General features: G+C 42.8%; 1 protein-coding gene across 1 annotated transcript in view; it reads right to left on the bottom strand.

Moving 5' to 3' along the window:
• Positions 1–23,144, bottom strand: part of ELK3 (ETS transcription factor ELK3) — a 68,705-nt gene that overhangs the window by 35,633 nt on the left and 9,928 nt on the right. The window contains exon 2 of the mRNA XM_059936707.1: positions 2,768–2,976. Coding sequence (XP_059792690.1) covers positions 2,768–2,974 — 207 coding nt within the window. The 5' untranslated portion in view covers positions 2,975–2,976. The remainder of the gene's footprint in view (positions 1–2,767; positions 2,977–23,144) is intronic.

Genomic DNA, 23,144 nt, shown 5'->3' with positions numbered 1-23,144 from the left:
GATGATAGCAAGCCGAAAAGAGGAAACACAACAGGGACAAAGACGCAGCTGTCAAGGTAGAGAGTCACTGAATTTATGCCACGTGCAGAGCAGGTTCTGGCTAAGTGTCAAAGGGGGGGGAGGGGTGGAGGGGGGAAGGAGGGGTGGGGGACGGGAGAGAAGGGGACTGAAGATGACACTGAAAGGCAGACAGAGTCACAGGAGGGCTGGGTGACCGTGAGAAGCACGTGCAGTGCAGGACGGGGCACAGCAAGGGGTGCCCGTGTGGCCAGGGGCTCCACACTCACAAAGACCTTCCTCGAATCTGTCTCTCCAGTGAGAGACCAAACCATTTAAGACTGCCGTTTTTGTGGGTCAAATATTGGCAATTTCACACCATTCAACTTACACATACAGTCCCAGAGCAACGCTGGCAAAACTGAAAAAAGTGAGTGTTCATCACAAAATGTAACATACAATTGTTTAACCTTCCTTCACCATTTCTCCCCCTCCCTCTTTCTCCCCGCTTTCTGTTCGTCCTCTCCCCTCGCTCTTGCCCGACTCCTCTCTTCTCCTTCATCCTCCTCCCCCTCTCCTCCCTCCTCTTCTTTTCACATACAACTATATTCGGTGTCTAATGACCACGCTTACTCATCACTTGACAAGGTTTCATGAGAAAGATTCAAATGGCCATGTGTACGTGCATGCGTACGGTGTACACGTTTCCAAGGAAGGACGAAGGGCGTCTTCTCCCGGTGGCCAAGCTTGCACGACACCCTGGACAAGAGCCACTCCTGCCCTCACTGTCACAGCCAGCTGGCTGCACAAGGGTCACGTGGCCAGACCTTAGCTCAGCCCCAGCAGGAGAGGAAAGGGACACATGGGGTGAGCAGGCCACACTGGCCACTTGGACCTGGGGCTTCACAGTAAATACAAATTTCTAAGGTTGCAATACCCTTTGTGCTGCCTGATTGCCTACCTGGAACTCAGGCATTCAGAGGCAAAGGAAATGAACAGCCCAGAAGGCAGGGCACAGGCCTTCTGGCCAAGAATGTGGGCATCCTGGCTCTACCACTTCCTGGCTGCAGGAGCTTGGGCAAGGTTTCCATCAAACGCCCCTACGTTCTTATCTGTAAAAGGAGGAGATGCCAGCAGGATTGTCTCAGGGGGCTGTGAGAGTTTAAAGGAGACCAGGGGTAGGAAGTGCTCAGCACACAGTCCCTTAGACACAGAAAGTACCAGAACATGGTGGGTGACTGAAGGCTCTGAAACTGCTTTCCCTTGAGATTTTCAGAATCTGCCCAAGGGAGATGAGATGTAGTCTGAACAGCACAGCTTCGCCTGTCTTTTGGGGAGTCATCTTCAGCCCATGATCCCTCTTTGTGCTGAAGATACACAATCCTCAGCCCCAATGCCTGGGCCACGTGAAAAGGTGAAACCGAGTCACAGACACCAAATTCCTTTTCTGTGACACTTTGATTTAAAATTCCTTTTTTTTTTTTTGGTCAGTCTCAAAGCCATGCTCTTTAGGCACCCTGCCAGCCAGCGAGATGACTGTTTTCCTTCAGAGGGCCCCAATTCCCATTGTGTAACTTAGAACCTGGGGGGAAAAACGCAAAGCAACAAACCATCTGCAAGGCTTTCAGACAGTGCAATTTGTGAGAAGTGCTTTTACATCTTGGTAAGACTCTGCATTAAGCCAGCATTAATTAATTGCTACATTAAAGAGAAGCACATTTAACATTTCAATGACAATCATATGCAATTACGATCATACAAAGGAACACTTTATAATTAATGATGCTCCCACTTCCTGCAATGTGCAATCCTCTGTCCTGAATTCCAAAGAGGTTCGCAGGAGGAAGGCACCAAACATAGATCAGGAACTAATATTTAAATCCGTTTTTAATTCACCTTTCAACAAGAAGAGTAAAACCAGAACAAAAGCTTATACTTATTAGGACTCCAAATCTTTATCTCTATGAGGCTAAATATTCAGCAACAACAGATCCACACAGAAATGGTCAACAATTACAGGCCTGAAATGATTACCCCTAAAGAGCAATAATTTTGCCCGACCAGGCACATCAACTGCTTTTCCAGAAATGCATTACTACTCACCCCAACAGTCCTGGCTTTGGAAACTATGCTGTGTTATCATTAACAAAGCACTCTGACTTATCTCTATGACTTAAAAATGAGAATGGTTTTTCTTTTAATTAGGGAAGTTTCTCACGAAGTCGCGATCCCCAGGTACCAAGCATTGTTCTAACTGCTTAACGTGTGTTGGCTTGTTTCGTTCTTCTCGGCAATCCTGAGCCCACACTATTATGAGCCCCATTTTATACGTGAGGATAGCAGGTGCCCAAATGTTAAATAAACTGCCCCAGGTGCCATCCCCTTGACTCCCGCAAAGCCTGTTTGAGTGAATCACAAACCAGACAGACTTTCTAGATTGTCACATTCATTCTGTCACTCAAGCAACTACCCATGAGGGAGGCCCCAGAACCTTCCCGCATCTAATTTCTGTTGTTATTAGCAAAATCCCGCAGCAACACAGAAGAAAGTGCAGAGGGAACAAAATATGACCCACGGTAACACCTTAAGGGCTTCCAGAAAAAAAAAAATCCCTATGGCATAGTTTTTCTTATAAAACAACAACAACAAAACCTGCATAAATTGCCTCTATTTGCCACTAGCGTTATGGTACCCTACTTTCCACTTCCATGGATGGATTGTGAAGGTGGCTCCCGCCCCGTGACAGCCTCCCGTAAGGGCAAGGGCTTACCTTGTCATAATAGTATCGCAGGGCTCTGCTCAGCTTGTCGTAGTTCATGTTTGTTTTGTTTTTCCGGAGTCCCCACAGCTTGGCCACTTCTTCTGCTTTGAGGAGCTTGAACTCACCATCGTTGGAGGTCCAGCAGATCAGGTGCTCGTGTTTCTGGTCCAGCAGCAACTGCAACAGGAACTGCCACAGCGTGATTGCACTCTCCATACCTGAGGAGGGAGGGGCCGCATCAGTGCAGGTGCCAGGTCTGGGGGGATTGGGGGCTCAGGGTGGGCACCTCAGCACCTCCCCCTGCCCCCAGTGAACCTAATCAAAAGTTGCTTTCATTTCCATCCCAACAGGCCACTCTGAATCAGGTGCCTTCTGGCTGCATTTTTGTAAAGAGCCACAATTCAGAAATACAGGGAAGCCCTGTGACCTTCGTATTCGCCACACACATCCCGGCAGGTGACGGGGTTGCATTGAGAATAATGTGAAAAAATGATTCATGAACTGCCCATTCCTAGAATCAGTCCTCATACAAACTCTCCCCCATGTTAATCATTGTTAATGCCCACGATGATTAACATGCTCCCGCCCATCCTATCAACTCCTTTGCTGCTCAGCCTCTAGGCCATTATCTGTGTGAAACGCCAGACCCCGTGATAAGTGCATTTATGTGGGGCCTGGGGTATTTCCATCAGTGTGACCACATGGGGAGCTTCGTGAGGAAGGGACTTTGTTGGATTACTCTTTGCATTCCCAGCACTCTGATAACCCAGCCCAATGCCCGAGTGTAGCGTGCGCCTGACTGATACATGTTTATAGACCTGAGGAATGGGTCACTGCCACTTGAAGAGTCGTTCTCTTTCCCAGGCACTTGTCATGTGGCAGATAAAAACCCCATGTGTCACAAGCACAGACATGGGAAAAGCATTTTTTTCTCCACTGTGAGAGGAAAGCCTATAAAATCTTATCTTTTTCCCTTGACTCTGGTGTGGACTTTGTAGGTGCTGTTCCTTCTGCCTAAAATGCTGTTCCCTAGCTTTGGAGCCTGGTGAACTCCTACTCATCCATCATGACCCAGCTTATATGGGACCTTCTTGAGGAAATTTTTCCCCACTCTCCCAGGGAGTTACCAACTTCAGACATCTGAGGACTTTCATGGCAATGGGTACTGATTCTAAAAATAATAACAACAACAGTAATAACAACTGTTTGTCTTATCAACATTCATACATAAGGAAAGAAGAGGCAGTTGGGCTGGCCTCAAAAGCTTCACCACAGATCGACTGTCATGATTGGACACGTGAAGTGCCCTGGGTTTTGATCTGGGAAAAATGGGGGTAAGAGTCCAGTGCTGGGCTGAGGGAGCCAGGGATGACCATAGCGTGGAAAATTGCCTTCTGGCACAGATGGAAGCTTCAAAGGCCAGTTGTGAGGTGGGGACAAAGCCAGAGAGAACTTGGGATCATCCCCTATTATGCAAGGAGGAAACTCTGAATCCCCAGGAGGTAGCCAGGTGATGGGAACAAGGGAGCATTGAGAAAGATGCACGACTCTGGGAGACCCGGAAGCCAGAATAACAGCCTTAGGGAGTGTTATTTGTACCAATATTTTTGTCAACTCCACATCTCTCCTGCATTTCTCTTAAAGGGGAAGCTTTCAGACTGACAAATCATTTTTCTTCCTTTCCACACGGGGATGGATGTGAAAATACCTAGCCCTCCAATAAGTATTCATTTCCTTATTTCCTTTCACATGTTTTGCCAAAAGAATACATTTTATTGTTTCCCTGAGCAACGTGGGTTTCTCAGTTAAAGGGAAGCAGATTAGGAATGTTCTTCAAATACCCACAGAGTACTTTATTTATGGCTCTTTAAAGGAGGTATTCTCTACAGAAATCAATCTTCACCACAATGGCCACTCAGTCTGTAAGACAGTAAGTCGTTTCATTGTTAGATCAAAACCGCCTTTGCATCTCATGAGTCTCGTAAGCGCAACCGCGGTGGTGCATCCGCAGCAGCCTGCCAGCTCCAACTCCTCATATGAGCTTCCGATTATTTGAGGACAAGCCACAACTTTCTTCTCATCATTGGCACCAAGAATTGTTAACAGTTGTCTCAAACTCTTTGGTGTGTTCTCGGCCAAACACTTCAGACAGTAAGCTTTCAAATATCTTTAAAATTTTAAAGGGCAGAAGGCTGCCAGTGGGTTTAGAGGTCTGGACAGAAAGGATTCCTGGGTCTGTGGCTCAGATGCCAGGTAGGATAGTGGTCAGCCATCTGCACCTCCCCCACCTTTAATTGACACGAGCCATCCTGCTCCAGATGGGACAGGAGGACAACGTAAACATCTCCATCTGTTTTACACTTAGTGCTTCTACCAACCAGGACTCCTCAGAGCTTCTTGTGCTTCCTGCAATCCCTTTCCGTGGTGTTCCAAGCCCGTGTATCAGAGCCATGTGCCTCGGGCATAAATGATGAGGACCTGTATGGCAGACTGGATAAATGTTCTCCATCCTTCACTCCTTCTCCCTTTCAAGTGACCACGAAGCAGTGCCCCAGAGCGGGTGGAGTACTTTCTTCCCATCCCACTGAAATTTGGGCTTGGCCACGTGATTTGATTTGGCCAATAGAATGATGAGTAGAAATGACAATGTGCCAATTCTCAGCTGAGGTCTAAGAGGCATCCCATGTTTGCACTTTTCCTCTTGTGCTCCTGTTACTGCCATGAAGCTGCTGCCCAAAAATGAAAGGCACGTGGAGCCAACCGGAGCTCAACCCAAAGCCTGGAGCCAAGTCCCACAACACACAGTCTGAAGCAGCATCCCTGAGGCTAACCAATGAGGAAAATAAATACTGCTGTTTGCCAGTGACTCCCGGGGCTGTTTGTTATGCGGCACCATTGTAGCAAGAGTTGACAATTACAGTGCCCGACGTCTTGGTCTAAAATAATTCTCTCTTTGCTGGGGTGCAATATCTCTACACTGTAAACTTACATTCACAATCATGACGTGTGTCTAGACACGAGAAAGCATGCTATGTAGGGGGATTGCCCGATCACGTCTTTACTCAGAGGGTTACGAGTGGGCCACAAAAATGACCATGGGTGCTATGGCCATGGCCTACGGCAAAGGCAGAAGGAGGAAAGAGGGAAAGAAAAGGGAGACATAAAAGAGTAGGAAGTGAAAAGGCAGAGGAGCAAATGGTGGGGATGTGGACCCCCTCATCAGGGCCCTCCCAGATTTCTGGAATAAAGGAACTGGGCTGAGGGGAGGCACGAGCTGAGAACTAGGAATCACAGAGCTGCCCTGACAAATTCAGAGCTTTGGTGAGGCTGGGTGGGCTGAGGAACAACCCCTTCGCCCCCTCACTCTCCCACACCAAGGTGTCAGAGCCAGGCTACGGCTGCGGATGGGAGGATCCCTCAGAGGGTGGATGTGAGTAACAGGGCTGCACTGGAGGTGACTAAGGCATCAAGCCACCTCTGCCTAAAGCACGTCAAGCCCGGTGCTGAGGGCCTCATTTTCCTTTTCCAGCTCTTCAGCCACTCCTCCACCCCGGCGGGTCCACCAGTTTCAATGGGTGTGCAGTCACACAAATCTTTACTGTTAGAAATCCAGCCACACATTACTCAGAGATGAGTCTCAAAAATATTTCCCTGTGAGTGTACTGCATCTACAAACATCTGTCATCCCCTTCTACACTCGGCAGAAGTCATTCTGGGAGACAGTGGGCCCCCAGGGCGGCTCTGGATGCCCCCATCCTCTCTGGCCGGAGCCAGTGGTGTGATGGAAATGGGCGAGTGTACGTGGGGGAGTGGGGACACGGGGAGGGAGGGAAACAGGAGGGCAGAGGGGGGATGGGTCACCAGCTGATGTCACCGCTGTGGTTCCTGCCATCAAGGGTACTCACTGTTTCTTTGATTTTAGTTCCCACCTTAACTTATTTTAACTATGATTAAGTTTCATCATTTACACAGTTGTCTTCACATACAATCATGCTTCACGTTCTGTGACACACCTCTGCCAGCTACAAACTTTGCCCCCTTCCGGACATTGGCAAAGAAAAAGAGTCTAACATCGTGACTGAGGAATACAGTCTCCCCTGTAACCACCAACACATATTAGCAAATCCATCCAAATGAAGAGTTCTCTCACCAGAAAGAAAAATCGAGTATTTTAAAAAAAATTAATTCCTTGATGCCTAGAATCCTTAATAAAGTCCTATATCTTAACATGTGGGTATAATCAAGTCCAATTTATCTGGCTGTCATTATAAGGAATGTGTGTAATTCAAACAACATCCTGTGGCTCTTATTAAAAAAGTTCAAGAAAGTGTTGATACTTGAGATTTATGTTTGATATATTATTATACAAACGGGGGTCTGCTTTAAGTTAAAATGTTTCATCAGCCTAGCCTCATTGAGCCGATTTCCCTCAAATCTCCACTTAAAATACATAGAATACATAAAAGAAATGCTATTAATCAAAAAAAATTTTCCAAATCAAATTTTTGGCTACCTAGAAAATGCTGCTTTTTTTTTTCCCCAGACCTTATTTTGAATGGATGAAATTTTATCAGGTATTGTAATGCCATTCTTTTTTTTTTTTTTTAGGGTTGATAAAATTTAATTTTCAATATGAACACATGATCCTTTGAAATCTTAAAATCTCATGAAATGATATGATAGCTGCAAAACCATCAACTGATGATTTTTAAATTATTTTTAATTTCATGGAAAGCACATGATTCTATTCTTATTTTTTTTTCATTTTTCATTTCTTTTTATTGATTGATTCTTTAAATTCCATAGTGCTTGTAATGCCATTCTTAATGCAAAATCAAACTCTGCACTTTTACATTTAGGAGGATCCACTTCTAAAGCATCACTGCTCTTACAGGAAGAGGTGTCCTTCCGCATTAGATATATTCTGTACCCCGCTGACTGCACCCTCAATCCCGCCGCCTGCCGTGGATGGTCTCTCTCTCACCACTTCTGTTGGAACTAACCCAAGACCGCAGTCACAGCAGCTGGCAAGACCTCATCCAGGCCTCTCCAGAGAACAAAGCTACCTGCTATTTGCCCCAACTGTTCCTTTTCCTTTGTAATTTATAGCCTAGATCTTGCCGCTGTGGAGCACAGATCATTTTAAACAGTTTGTCAAATCTGAATAATACACACACCTCCTTTTAAAGGAGCAAGAGGTATGTGTATTATGTTGCCATGTTGACAAATCATTTTCACTAAATTTTTTTATTATAGTCTCCCTTCAATATAAAGAAGAAAAATGGATATAAGCACCTCAAGGTTTATAGTTCTTATACAGCCAGATGAAATTCACAAATAAAATAGGTTGCTCCCACCCTATTCAAATTAACAATTAATTTTGTATATGACACATGATGTTTTGTTGAAAGGCAACCAACAAAAAGGTTATGGCAATGTAAGTTATTTTGAGTAAGATGTGTTTATATGATTATACCCTACAAAGAGGAGAGAGACCCAATTCTCTCTCTACTTTTTTCAATTTTTTTTTGAGTGTCCATTTTATGCCAAGACACCCTCTGGGTATTCGGGACACATCAGAGAACACAGGGGATGAAGACCTCTGTCCTCATGGAGCTTACATTCCAAAGGGAGAAGACAGGCCATAAACAACAAACATATGACTATTAAAATACATAGTATGTTGGAAGGATAGTGTTATGGGGAAATGCAACCAGAGCAGGATAAGGGGGTGGGAGCCTGGGGTATATGAGCAGAAGGTCATGGAAGGCCTCACTGAGAAACTAAGAGTTGAGAAATACCTTTGTTAAAAAATAATTTTCAAAATGGGTGAAATCATGGCTCTCCTACAGATATAAAATGAAGACATGTTAAAGATTTTATTTCACTCATCAGTCAAGCAGGAACTTGGCAGATGTTCTAACGAGTTCAAAAGAGAATCTGAATAATAAAGGCATTTATAAATTAGGAATATTGAAATGAATGTACAAATAGGGGTGAGAGAGGAATCAACTGAACACTATAAGACAGAATAGAATTTGCATATCTATAGACAATAATTATTTTGCTATCAGTTATCTACAATTAACAGGATTGTAAAATAGCTTCCACAAAACCAGAATCACATCATCCAAAGGGGTTTTTCTCTAGAGACTAGATAATGCAGTTTTTCATGGAAGCACAATTATTTTCTACAGCTTGCAGCAGGCGAGAGGGTGAACCACTTCGGTCTACTTGGAAGGTTACATAATGGGTAAAGCAGATTCAGAGCCAGACTCTCTGGGTTCAAATGCAAATACCAGTCCTGTCTGCCTGTGGGACTTTGGGTAAGTTACTTAACCCTTCTGAGCCTCAATATCCCCATAAGGAAAATGGGGATGATGATAATAAAAGTATTTCCTTTACAGGGTGGGTGCAAGGATTACATGAGTTACTAAGAATGCACTTGAACTACACCTGGTACATAATAAGTGTTATTCAAATGTTTACTATTATTTTTTAAGCAACAGGGAAACCTCTGCGTAGAACACGTTGTGAGGACGTTTGGCCTTCACCTAGCTCAAAGGCATCATTTAGCTACTGTATCCACGTTGGTTCTTTGTTCATTAGGCAACAACTCCAATACAGGCACTGAAATCCAGGGAGAATCTTCAGCTATTTGGTGACTATTGTTTATAAGGTGACCTGGAATATGTTTATGTGAGTTTTTTTTTTAAAGACTATCATCAAAAAATGAAAGAACATTAACAGATACACACTACTACATATAAAATAGATAAATAACAAAGACCTACTGTATAGCACAGGGAACTATGTTCAATATCTTGTAATATGTAAATTGATACAGCCACTATGGAGAACAGTATGGAGGTTCCTTAAAAAACTAAAAATAGAACTACCATACGACCCAGCAGTCCCACTACTGGGCATATACCCTGAGAAAACCATAATTCAAAAAGACACATGCACCCCAATGTTCATTGCAGCACTATTTACAATAGCCAGGTCATGGAAGCAACCTAAATGCCCATCGACAGATGAATGGATAAAGAAGATGTGGTACATATATACAATGGAATATCACTCAGCCATAAAGAGGAACAAAATTGGGTCATTTGTAGAGCTGTGGATAAATCTAGAGACTGTCATACAGAGTGAAGTTAGTGAGAAAGAGAAAAACAGATATCGTATATTAACGCATATATGTGGAACCTAGAAAAATGGTACAGATGAACCGGTTTGCAGGGCAGAAATTGAGACACAGATGTAGAGAACAAACGTATGGACACCAAGGGGGAAAGCGGCAGGGGGGTGGTGGTGTGATGAGTTGGGCAATTGGGATTGACATGTAAACACTGATGTGTATAAAACTGATGACTAATAAGAACCTGATGTATAAAAAAATAAATAAAATTCAAAAATTCAAAAAAAACAAAAAACAAAAAAATGAAAGAACATTAACAGATACACACTACTATATATAAAACAGATAAATAACAAAGACCTACTGTATAGCACAGGGAACTATGTTCAATATCTTGTAATATGTAAATTGATACCGCCACTATAAAGAACAGTATGGAGGTTCCTTAAAAAACTAAAGATAGAGCTACCATACTACCCAGCAATCCCACTACTGGGCATATACCCTGAGAAAACCATAATTCAAAAAGAGTCATGTACCCCAATGTTCATTGCAGCTCTATTTACAATAGCCAGGACATGGAAGCAACCTAAGTGTCCATCAACAGATGAATGGATAAAGAAGATGTGGCACATATATACAATGGAATATTACTCAGCCTTAAAAAGAAACAAAATTGAGTTATTTGTAGTGAGGTGGATGGACCTAGAGTCTGTCATACAGAGTGAAGTAAGTCAGAAAGAGAAAAACAAATGCCGTATGCTAACATATAAATGGAATCTAAAAAAAAGGTTCTGAAGAACCTAGGGGCAGGACAGGAATAAAGACGCAGACATAGAGAATGGACTTGAGGACACGGGGGAGGGGGAAGGGTAAGCTGGGACAAAGTGAGAGAGTGGCATGGACATATATACACTACCAAATGTAAAACAGATAGCTAGTGGGAAGCAGCTGCATAGCACAGGGAGATCAGCTCAGTGCTTTGTGACCACCTAGAGGGGTGGGATAGGGAGGGTGGGAGGGAGACGCAAGATGGAGGGGATATGGGGATATATGTATATGTATAACTGATTCACTTTGTTGTACAGCAGAAACTAACACACCATTGTAAAGCAATTATACTCCAATAAAGATGTTAAAAATATATATCTTGTAATAACCTACAATGGGAAAGAATCTGAAAAAGAATATATATATATATAACTGAATCACTTTGCTGTACACCTGAAACTAACACAACATTGTTAATCAACTATACTTCAATTTTTTAAAAAATGAAAGAACAGATTTTTTAAAAAATTCTGGCAGAAAACTCAGATCCCTGAGTACATATTTGCTGCCTTCAGCTTAAGAAACACTGGTTTAAAATGCTTAGCCTGAGGCCTCCAAGTTGTTGTGACTCCAGCAAAGATGACCCTTGAGTGCTCACACTTCCCTTGGAGCTAGTTCTGTCCCCATCTATCTTGTGCCCCTGGAGTGGGGAAGGGAGTCAAGTAGATGAGAACTGTTGGGTCAGAAAGAAGAAAGAGAAGTGTTCTAAAATGACAACCCAAGGGATAGCCATGACAACATTGCTTATGAAGATGGAGCCCACCTGGGTCCATTCCCTGGGCTGGTCATGGTGGAGGTGGCCCAAGTGTAGAGCTTGGCCACTGGCACAGAGTGGGAGGGACACTTAGGCAGACTCTGAGCGGTTACTTTCCACCCTCGTTCTCTGTTTTCAACTCCTTGTTTTTAAAAAATGCAAACAGTATCATTGATTCATTCTTTAATTTCTGGATGGAGGTTCAAAGAGAAGGATGCTATAGACTGCATATACTGATTACTCTCATCATCGCTGGTGCACCTCTTGGCCCATATGAGAGGCGTCAGGCCACGTGGCCCTATCACAGCCTTGGCATCTCCCTCGGGTCAAGGGTACCAGCCACCAATCCTCTGGGCACACTAACTAGCTAAAGCCAGGCAGACTTCCACTGGGGGTGGTGGTGGGGAGCTGAACACCCTGCACAAAAGGAGTGAAAGCTGCTCCCTCCACCCCTCGGGAGCGGAAACAGGGCGAGGACAGTAAAATGCAGTCACCATCCTCGTGCTAAGTCAGGTGCCTCAAACAGTAAGTACAACACGCAGGACAGAGAAGATCAAAAGGTCCTCCCCAACAGACATAATTTACACACACACACTCATGCCAGGGGTCCTTATAGCACTTTATCATAGTCTGTCCTCCAGTGTTATCATTCATTCATTAATCTGTTTTTTCCGATTATAAGAGCCGTCTCTTGGTTTTCTCTGTACGTGTTGGGTATTATCTATTAAGCCTTTACCATATACCAAGCACTTTGCATTATCTCACTGAATTCCCACAACAGCCCTCCGAGTTAAATAAAATTACTGATCCCTCTTTGCAGATGAGGAAATTGAGGCCCAACTGTGGAAGAGCACAGTCTACTCTCTGTGTGGCCAACATCAGGGCAAACTGTTGGTCACCAGTCCATGATGAGTTAAGTATAGGAACTGAGAGTAAATATTTAGAGACTTCACTGCAATTTGTCATTGTCACCACATCCAAGTATGTGATCAGTAGGCTTGTTTGGTCAGCACAAACTATGGACTAGTCAGAAACATGAAGAAGGACCATGCTAAAATGTGTGATGTTCAAGGTTAGTTTTTCAACTGTAACCCCAAAGTGTATACAAATCTAGAATTCATTGGTTTCATTAAAAGATGATTTAATTTAAACCGTATTATGTTACAGGATAAATTGTTGGAACTGCCAACTAATGAAGGAATGAAGATGGAGTTTAAAATTCAGCAAACTTGCTGCATTTTAGATGAAAGTTAAAAAATGAATATCCTGAGTTTGCCGAAATGGGTTTAAAAATCTCTTCTTTCTGTCTGGTCAGCATACCTCTGTGAGACGGGCTTCTCTCGAGCGTAATTAAAACAAAACACAGAAATGGTTTATATACCTCGTCTCCTGCAAGTAGCACTGTTGTATCCAACCTAGATTAATCAGTCAACCTAAACACTTTCCTACATTAAAAGTGAAGTATTGATAGATAGGGTGTTTGTTTAAAGTGTGCTTATAGGCATTTAATACAGGGAATCTCTATTTCACTTATGACTTTTTCCTTTGGCTAAAATTACAGAACGACAAAAGTTACCAGTATGAATAGTGACCTCCTATACAATTGCCTTTATATGCATTTTCACTGAATATGTAGCTTTTTGTAATTATTTCCCCCATTATGTTTATTCTTATTTATTGAAATGTAATCTTACGCCTGCCTAATCTATAATAAAAACTAGGGGCTTGTATTTTGGTATCTTTGTTTTTAATTTTATTTTCCTAGTAATTTATTTTTATGGTATTATCCAAAATTATCAGTCCACAATGTACTGGAAATTTAAAACACCGGTCCTTCTCCACAGATGGTTTGAAAAGCACTGCTCTTGAACGTTGACTCCACGAGTCCCAAACTTTGTTTTGCTTGCTGACGCAGCCCTAACTCTTAGATCACTGCCAGGTCATAGTAGGTGCTCAAGAAACATCTGTCAAATAAATGAATGAATAAAACTGAGGTTAGTACAGGCCATAGCCCATGCCCTTAGCCACTCTCTTATACTGCCTCCTACCAAGGGTATAGAAGTCACATCAGGATCAGGGTTAGGATCAGACTAGCTGGAGAAGGCTTTCTAGAAGAGTAAGCTTGAGCACAGCCTTAAACAAAAGGGTGAGGATATTTTGAAAAGGGTGAGAGGATTTGATCAAACCCCCTCCTTCAAAAGCTGAAAGCTAGAGTTACGGAACTGCTGCTGTTCAGAGGGCAAGCCCAGAATTTCTCCCCTTTCCTTGTTAACATTTAGCTTCTGTTGGGTCCTAAAAACCAGGTTCTGGTACAGATTTACAATTCACTGAGTTGTGTCCTCAGGAGTGAGTCTTCGGTAGGAGAGCATTTGAGGCTCTGGGGGCCAGAAGGCAAGAGAAGAATATTCTCCCACCTTAAAAAAGAAAAGGGTGAGAGGACAGAGGCAGATGTTCCCCGCAGTGGGCTGGGCAGGGCAGGGGTGGGGGGCAGCAATGGCAAAGGCCAAAGCAAGGCTCAGTGTAGGGGCCTGGATGAAACGGCTCTGCGATCTACCCAGAGACAACCTCCAACTTGTGCCTGAAAAACAAAGGCCACCCTAGACACACAGAGAACAAACTAGTAGTTACCAGGAGGGAGGGGGAAGCGGGGAAGGACAAGATAAGGGTACAAACTACTGTGCCTAAAATAAATAAGCATGGGGCAGAGACAAGATGGCAAAGTAGAAGGACGTGAGCTCACCCCCTCTGACGAAAACACCAAAATCACAACTAACTGCTGAACAACCATCGATAAAATAAATAAGCTACAAGGATATATTGAACAACACAGGGAATATAGCCAATGTTTTATAATAACTATAAATGGAGTTTAATCTATAAAATTTGGAATCACTCTGTTGTACACCGGAAACTAATATTGTAAATCAACTCTACCTCAATTAAAACAACAACAACAACTAAGTCCAGAGGTTACTGTGCTCCTTCAAAATCCACCAAGCCTCCAGCAGCGGCCAGGCTGCCAGGGGAGCTAGCCCTGCCCCATGACCACCAGCATCACCACCTTGTCACCCTGCAGCCAGGAGGGCTCCCAGTGAAGCTGATGGTAGATCCTAATGCCCCAGGGACCACCACCTTGCACAAGTCTAGGGGCCCCAGGGATTTTGTATTTATAACTTGGTGGGGGCCTGTACAAAGAGGATTTCCCCAAATTGTTTAAGCTTCAGCCCCCCGACACCTAGACCTGCCCCGGCCCCTTCTCAGGCCTCCTCCTCCCTCATAGAAGTTGCTTTCCTCTTCTTGGAGGCAGGCATTCTCTCTATCTGCCACAAGGTGGCGCCAGACATCCTAACGTGAGACGGGACTGCACAGACCATGTAGGCAAAGCGTGAGGTTTTTGCTTCCATTCTTAGAAGCTGAAAAACCCACTTATTTGCTCTTCTTTATATCCGTGGCAACCTAACACTTCTCTTTGCATGTTTCTGGTTTCATTTTTTAAGTTACACTGAGGTGGGGCCTGAGGGGGGTCAGATCATCTTTATAAATCCTACATATTGTGGGAACTAGAGAAATTAGCCAACTTAAAAACACCAATTAGTCAGAAATGAGAAAGCCCAAGGAAAGGAGAAAAACTCCTGTGTAAGAAATAAACAAAGTAGGTGTTGCAAGTTCATGTCTTTTTACTTGTTAAAAAGTGCACGGTTACAGAAGTGAGTATGGATTTGAACACTTAGTACTGAAAATTTTCTGAAGTCCAATTCCTCTGTCCAGAGCAACATCTATTAAGAGTTTCTGTATTGTTATGTTATCAGTGTCCAAGAGAAACGTCAGGAACCATCGCACTCCCAGGTTCGATCCCTGGTCAGGGAACTAGATGCCCCCATGCCGCAACAAAGACGCTGCGTGCCGCAACTAAGACCTGAAGCAGCCAAATAAATAAATAAATATATATATATATATTTTTAAAAACAACCAAAAAAAACACCTGTACTTAAGGCAAGGAATTGGAAAACAACAATTTGTACTATTTGCGGTCTGCGATAACTCAGCACAGAATAATTTTAGGGCACTAAGTCAATAAGGATTAATATTTGGTAACTAAGCAGCACAAACTGAAGTCTTTTTTGTTATTTTTGAGACGGTGAAACTAAGATTATTAACATTTATTTTCAGAAGACATTTTAATTATTGTCAAACACTGCATGTAAAAAAAAATGCTAATCGGTGAGGCCAAGTTCATGTCCCTCAAAGCTCTCTTATCTATTAAAAAATATTTATATTCATTCATTCTGTGAATATCTACAGATTGTCTATGCTTTGAAGAGCAGAGCGAACAGGAAAAGAGGGAAAGCAGCCATCGCTCAGCCTACTTTTTTACCCTTTAGAGTTCACAATGTTTTTCAAATGCGGTTTTTCAAATAACTCTTCTATCTGAGGACAGAGAAAGATTTTTCCGGGGAAATCACTGATAGCCACTGTAATAACAACATCTGCCCTTTACTGTGCATATGATCCACCCCTCCTTCCTTCTGAAACTCTGTTGTCTGTGGGTAAATGAGAAGCAGTTCAACTGGTTTGTTGGAGACTTTTACATGGGTGAATTTCCTTTGGAAAAGTAACTGGATGGCTACATTAACGCCAGCTGGGAAAGTGCGTTCCAGCCATTCTACTTCCTCCCACATCTGTATATGCAGGCCATTCCCCCCCACGCCATGATTGCACATCCAGCCCTATCTTATCCCACATTTTCAGGCTAGGCCCACATGCAGATGGGAAAGGGCCTCTTCTCACTCAAGGCTGCCTCACATGGATACCCCTTGGGTCCCTAATTTGGCAACATCCCAAAACTTCCTAATGTTCCTGGTACTGAGTTTGTTCTTCCTGGGCCAGAAGAAGAGGTGGTGATCAGTCCACGGGGTTTAAAAAAAAAATAAATGGTTGTCCCAGAAGCACCCACCTATTTCTCTGCACCTGAAAGAAACAAGTCGATTTGAATGAGATAGTGTATGGGAGAAGCTGGGCACAGTGCCCTGTACATTGTGAGCCTTCAACAAGGCTTAGATGCTGCCTGCATCTGCGCCTTCTATGAAGCTTTCAACAAGGCTCCCACAGATGGAGCTATTTCTTGTTAGCCATCATTCCATCAGCGTCACCCAGCAATTCCATCACAGCACCTGGCAAACCACAGGCATTCAATAAAAAAGTGTGCCGTGAATCTCAAGTTGTTGGGATCTCAATTTCTTTACCTTTAAGGTAGGGACTGTAACATCTGACTTCAGAGACTCTTCTGTCACATGCTAAAGCGCCCAGACACAGTAGAATTTTATTTTTCTCTTTTTTTCCTTGGGAGAAAGATGGACTTGTCCACTTCTCCAGCATCTCCCCACGTGACTCACAATCAGGTAGCCACACAAATAGTGTACGATCTGTAGTCCTCCACATAGGTACACATCTCCATTTAATCTCTTCCTTGAAAACATCAGACATAATTTTATTAAGCAGTTAAAGGAACACAAGCCTGCTAGATCAAAGCGGCCAACTGGTCACCCAGCTTTCCCAAAGTGGGGCTGTAGTTCATTACAGCCAATCAGTTCGTCGCATCCACCTCTCCTGTATGTCAACATGCCCGGGAAACAGACTGAGAAGCCCTGGGCACTGCAGGGAAAATCTTTCCAGGTAACCACTGGTATTAAAAAAGCAGACGTCTTGGGCTTCCCTGGTGGCACAGTGGTTGAGAATCCGCCTGCTAATGCAGGGGACACGGGTTCGAGCCCTGGTTTGGGAAGACCCCACATGCCACGGAGCAACTAGGCCCGTGAGCCACAACTACTGAGCCTGCGCATCTGGAGCCTGTGCTCCGCAACAAGAGAGGCCGCGATAGTGAGAGGCCCGCGCACCGCGATGAAGAGTGGCCCCCGCTCGCCGCAACTAGAGAAAGCCCTCGCACAGAAATGAAGATCCAACACAGCCAAAAATAAATAAATAAATTAATTTAAAAAAAAAAAAAAAAAAAAGCAGACGTCTTGAAAGATGATTAGGACTGTAAAAAATCAGAGGTTCCTACAACCTGAGACAGTCCCCAGGTCCCCCCATGGAGTCTCACAGAGAAGTACAGGCTCTGCTGACAATGCTTTTTCTTTAAACAGATGGGTTGCTCCTTCCCAGACATTTTTGGACTAAACCCGAACCTTCACTTTCTTTGCAATTGTTTTTGTTGTCTGTGTTGTTTGTGAGGATCTTAATTCTGGCTTGAAGCACGTCCCCTTTCAGCTCTCATACTTGGTAACGTTTGGCTTCCTCTTCTTCTGCAGGTTGCAGGCAGGAAACTGGAAAATGGGCCACAGGAAACCTGGCCTCCTACATCTGTCCCACTTTGTAATTGCAGCTCTGGTTTCATTTTGCCTTGTGTGTCAGCTCTGTTTTAACCCTCAACACGACGGCCAAACTCTGCTTTCTGTAAGAACACTGCTACTCTTATTGCCCAAGGAAACTCACTGAGACATTTTTTTCTTCCCCAGAGTAATTAACCATATGAATTCAACGTGGAAAAAAATACTGAACAAATTCTCCTAACAGTAGTCATTTGGATCAAAAGAGTATGGAGCTAGAAAAATGATACATTCAATGTGATAAAACTACTAATAAGTCCCCAGTGAAAATTCAAGACTACTTCATAATACTGCACACAACAGAAGTTATATCAGTATGATTATTAGTGGTCCAAGGCTGCCTGACGAATTTTGACTTTTGAGCCTTTGATAAATAACATATGAAAATAAAATATAATCATTCTTCATTATAATCTCTCTCATTATGATGCTATTTCAAATTATGTTTCTTAACCATATCAGCAACTATTAGGTTCAACCATATGAAATTGTTTTTATGGGTCAAAAACAGTCAAATACCAGCAGTCTCATACGGTCAACCTAAAGCATATAATTACACCCAGAGGATACACACACACACACACACACACACATCCCCAGGGCAGTATCTTCTTCCTGTGTTTGGTCCATGGACCCTTTCTGAGACTCTTAACATTCTCTAGTAGAGAAAAAAAGATATATTTAAATCCTAAAGGTAATTTATAAATCTCAAAGAGTCCCATTCTAAAGGAAATGTTAGCTATATCGTCCCCCACCAGCCAATACTGAGTGTCCATGGAATTCTCAAGAATAGGGCTCCTACCAAAAAAAATCCATTACTTATTTAAATAGGAGCTTTTCTTTTTTAACGCTAACATTTGATGAGCATTTACTACGTACCAGGCATTGTGTTGAGCACTTTATACACGTTATCTGAATTTGACACTGCATGACTTAACAAGGTAGAGTAAGACGCTCCGGCCACGGGAGCATTTTGGGAAAACAGAGACTTGTATACAGGACACATGGCTCCAAGGTCCACCTTCTTAATCACCACACATAGTTCCCCCAGCAGAAGCTTCATTTCTTATATGCCCATCTCACTGCTACTAAGAGAAAAGTCCCATTTTAACACAGAGGGTGATACAACATTCCTACGAGAAATCAAATCAGGAAGTCTTCTTGTTCATCTCTGGCTTGCCTCATCTGTGACTCCAGTTGTTCCAACTGGTTCTGTTTTTAAGAAAATTTGAACCCATCTCACCATCACTTTTTTTAAAAATCCAGTTTCCCTTTAAAAAGATCTGCTCTTGGTTTAAATACATAGCTGTTTCATCCAATGCTAAATAATCGAGGTTGCCTCTTGATGAAGACAGGACGTGAGAAGCTGTGCCTTCTGTAACCTAGCTCCTTCTCAGCAGGAAAGACTCATCCTCTTGTTCGGTGTGTGCACACTGCATGGTGGAACAACAGGAGGAAAGTGGAAAATGAAAGGTAGGTGATCTCGCCTGGCCCCGCAGCGGGGCCCCAAACCTGCATGCATTTCATGTAACAATGACATGTACCATGAGAAACACTGCACTGCGAATAGGGACAGGCTGGGGATCCCAGTGAAACGACAAGACGGACGGGACTTGGTGAGCACCCAGCAGGGGCTAAAAATGTGTCCTTTAAAAACAAACACCTCTGGAGAAGCCCTCTTTCAGGTTCTAAGAAAGCCATATTTGGGATTTCATGACATCTCATGACACACACATAAAATTTTAAAAGGTGTTTTGCATTCAGTAAAACTTACTTAAGATCTTGCTAACTGTTCTTGAATTTGAGCTTCAATTTAATGAGCTCCCTAATTTCCAGTGGGTATTTCCCCACACACACTACCCCTGATTCTTATATTTCATAGGCCTTTGAATGGAAAATCTTTTACCTAAATTTTTGTACTGTTGATATTAATAAAATTCAATCCTGTGTGCGAGGGGAAACGTTGTAAGTCAGAACATATAAATTCTCATCGTAGCCATGACCTTAAAGAGTTGCGTGACCTCAGGCAGGGATGTTAACTTCTCTGTTTCAACTTCTTAAGCAAGGCCAACCCTATCCCCCTCCATACATGAAGGTCAGCAAACTAAAAGACTTTTTACAATTAAGAGTATTTCAAGAGTAAAAATCTAAGATATCCTTTTGATCAATACATCGTGTAAGTGATCTTTAAAATAAAAATGGAATAATGCCTTCAGCTTCAAATAAAGCCTTCACAGAGAGATTTTTTAAATCTGTGGTTGCCTTCACGTCAGAAAATGTTTATTTGCTTACTTTGTTTAGTTTTACGAAAATCGAAAATAAAGGAAATCTTCCATGCCACTTCTACTAGAATGAAACCATAACCTTTCAGATAAACTTGAAACCTTTTCTGTGCTAAATAATAAGCTGGTGAAGGCCACAAGTATATACCCAGTGTGGTAAGAACACTTTTGCATGACACAAAATGATGGTAGTTTTTCCACATCCAGAAACTGAAGCATTTCCTGCCAGAGCATCCTCCAAACTCTTCTATTGTGTTGAAACTGTAAAATCTTTCTAAATCAGGACTTCCTCCTATTATGCTTTAGAGGCGTCTTTCTGGGAAGGGTAGATCCAAGGCAAAAGGTAGGAATTCCTGCAGCACCACCCAGTGGAAACATTAGAAAAAAAAAAAAAAAGCAAGATAAAACATGTTGAATAAAAGAAAATTCATGTCCTAGGCTCTGCTAATTAAAAATCTGGACAGTGCGCTTTTTCCATCAATGGCAACCAGCAATATGTTTTGCTTAACAATAGTGCCCTTTTTCCTCGGTGCCGTTCCTTAAATGCCAACCACACAAATGATCGTCAACATCACATCTGCCTTGTCTCTCTCACACGTGTGCACACACACTGGGCCAGGGAGGAAGGAGTCCCGGGTGGGGTCAGGTGTGGCCCGAGACACCATCCCTTCCTCTCAGAAGGATCCCCAGGGGACCGTGGGGACCGGGAAATCTGCACAGCTGCACTCGGCGATCCAGTCCAGCTGCAGCGTCGGGCATTTCCTGGCAGAAAGGTAAGATCTGTGCATCTTCCCCTTTCCCTGGTCTGAATGCACCTGGTCTGAGCCACCTCCAACATCTGCAGGCACTTCTACCTCCCTCAGTCCCCCCGAGGGAAAGGCTCAGAGTCTTTCCTCCCCCTGTGGCCCTTATCTCTGGTCCCGCCCCCCCACCAAGCTCTCTCCATGGGGATCATTGCTTCTGCCCCCCTGTCCGACCAAAGCCTCCCACAGCTCGTTTCAGTCTGTCTCTACTTCACTTATGCCCTCATCAGAACATGTCTCTTCACCAGCGGCTGCTTCTCACACACGCATGACACATCAGGCTACTGATCTTGGGAATGGGATTGGAGCAACAGGAATCCCAGACCCTCTCCTTCCAGCTTTCCTTCCCAGAGAGCCCTGGCAGCGGCCAGGAGAGGGAGAGAGCTGTGGACTTCCCGGAGGAACTGAGAACTCTCTTGTCTTCTCTACAGAGTTTAAAATAATAAAGTATCATTTCTTCAATCACGTCTGGATGCTTAAGTCACTAAAGAAGATGGTCCCTAACATCAGCACTCCTGGGAAAGTTATCTTTCCCTCTTCCTGGAATAAGTCTACCGAAACCATTTTACATGTCTTTTTTTTTTTTTTTTTTACATGTCTTTTAAAAATAGAAAATGATACTAGTTAGCCGATCTTGATATTGTTTAGAAATATATGATCTGTGTTAAAATGTTACAATATAGCATATTTGAACTGATAGTTTGCAAATGGCTAATAGTATTATAAACCCTTTTTCCCCCTTTTTCTGAAGTGTAACATTTCACAACATGTGCTGGTTTCTGGAAATGTCAAGATTTGGAAAATATTGACATTAGCTAGTCTTCGGGCCCCACTATATATAGTACTGTTGCAAAAATGTTACGAGTTACTGGTATTTGTGTGACATCTTCTTTAGGGATTTTGGAGAAGCACTAAGAGCTGCCTTCCAGGGGTGGTTACCTAAGCAAAGAACTACACTCTTCCAGATCCTACGGTCACTTTAGCACCACCGCTTTTCTTCAGTGCTCTTCTCGGCAAAACTCTTGCATGGTTTAGAAAATGCAAATTATAGGCCTCAACATTTATACATAAATCTGGTATGATAATATATTCACATTGGAAGGGATCTATAAAAAACAGTGACTCTGCAGCCTTCAAAATATCATCACCTGCTCATGTGGTGGACATCTGTGGGGGATTTTAGCTGCATCTAAAGTCATGAAGGTAGACTCTCTCTTTTATAGCTTTACTGTCTCCATATACATATTTCTCTCCCACATTTTTGTACAGGCATCAAGTTTAGCTACATATAACAAGTACGGTGCCAAAATGCAGTTTCTTCCAAATTTAAATAACTGCTAATAAAGTTCTTTTTAACATGAAGCAAAACTACAATGGCGTTAAGTTAAAATAGCAAGCAAAAGGCATCTTGTTTTTCACAGAATGTCTATTTAAAATCTAGCCTGACTTGTAGACAAACTACAGTAAGTGGAACACATTTAAAATATCTTGGTTTTTCTGTTGAGTACAATTATTTGTAAAAAAAAAAAAAAAAACTGTTGCAAAAATAGACAGTGAGTGATTTCAAAACTAAATAATCTCCTCCAATACATTATACTTAAAACCTGTTGATTAACCCCCAAACTGCAATGAATACGTGAACAAAATAACATTGAAACTGTCATCAAGCGGAAGACCGAGAGTTCATTCTTTCGTGTCAGGTTGATGTTGTGCACACATATTTCCTTCAAGAAGTCAACAAAAGCATCCCACGGAAAAGAATGGCTGTTGGTGGCATCAGCATCCAACATCAGATATGTACCTAAAGCCTCCTCACAGCCCTTAATTCCCATTCGGGAATCTGCCATCCACTAAGTCGGCTTTAGCCCTTTCTTTAAATGTCACATACGACTTGTTCCTCTGCTTACTCTTCCAGTAATTGTTCCACGTGAAAATATTAACTGTACAAAACAAATGCCAGCTTCCGCTTTAGATGATCTTTCCCCTTTGCTAAAGAAAATCACCCTTTCTGTACATTTTAATCATCTGGTACATGTACGATCTTCTACATCAAGGTCTTAAAGTTTCTACTTTCCTAAAGACAAGTTGGTAGGTCTTAATATTTAGGTTAAAAAAAAACAAAACAAAAACAAAGGATGTGGCAAAGCCTAGAGGAAGATGCCGTTCTTGTGGTTCAGCGCTGATTT

Source organism: Balaenoptera ricei, chromosome 10 (genome assembly GCF_028023285.1).
Source record: "Balaenoptera ricei isolate mBalRic1 chromosome 10, mBalRic1.hap2, whole genome shotgun sequence".
In the NCBI taxonomy this organism is placed as follows: Eukaryota; Metazoa; Chordata; class Mammalia; order Artiodactyla; family Balaenopteridae; genus Balaenoptera; species Balaenoptera ricei.
Note: the sequence above shows the minus strand (reverse complement) of the source record. Positions and strands in the feature narration are given on the sequence as shown.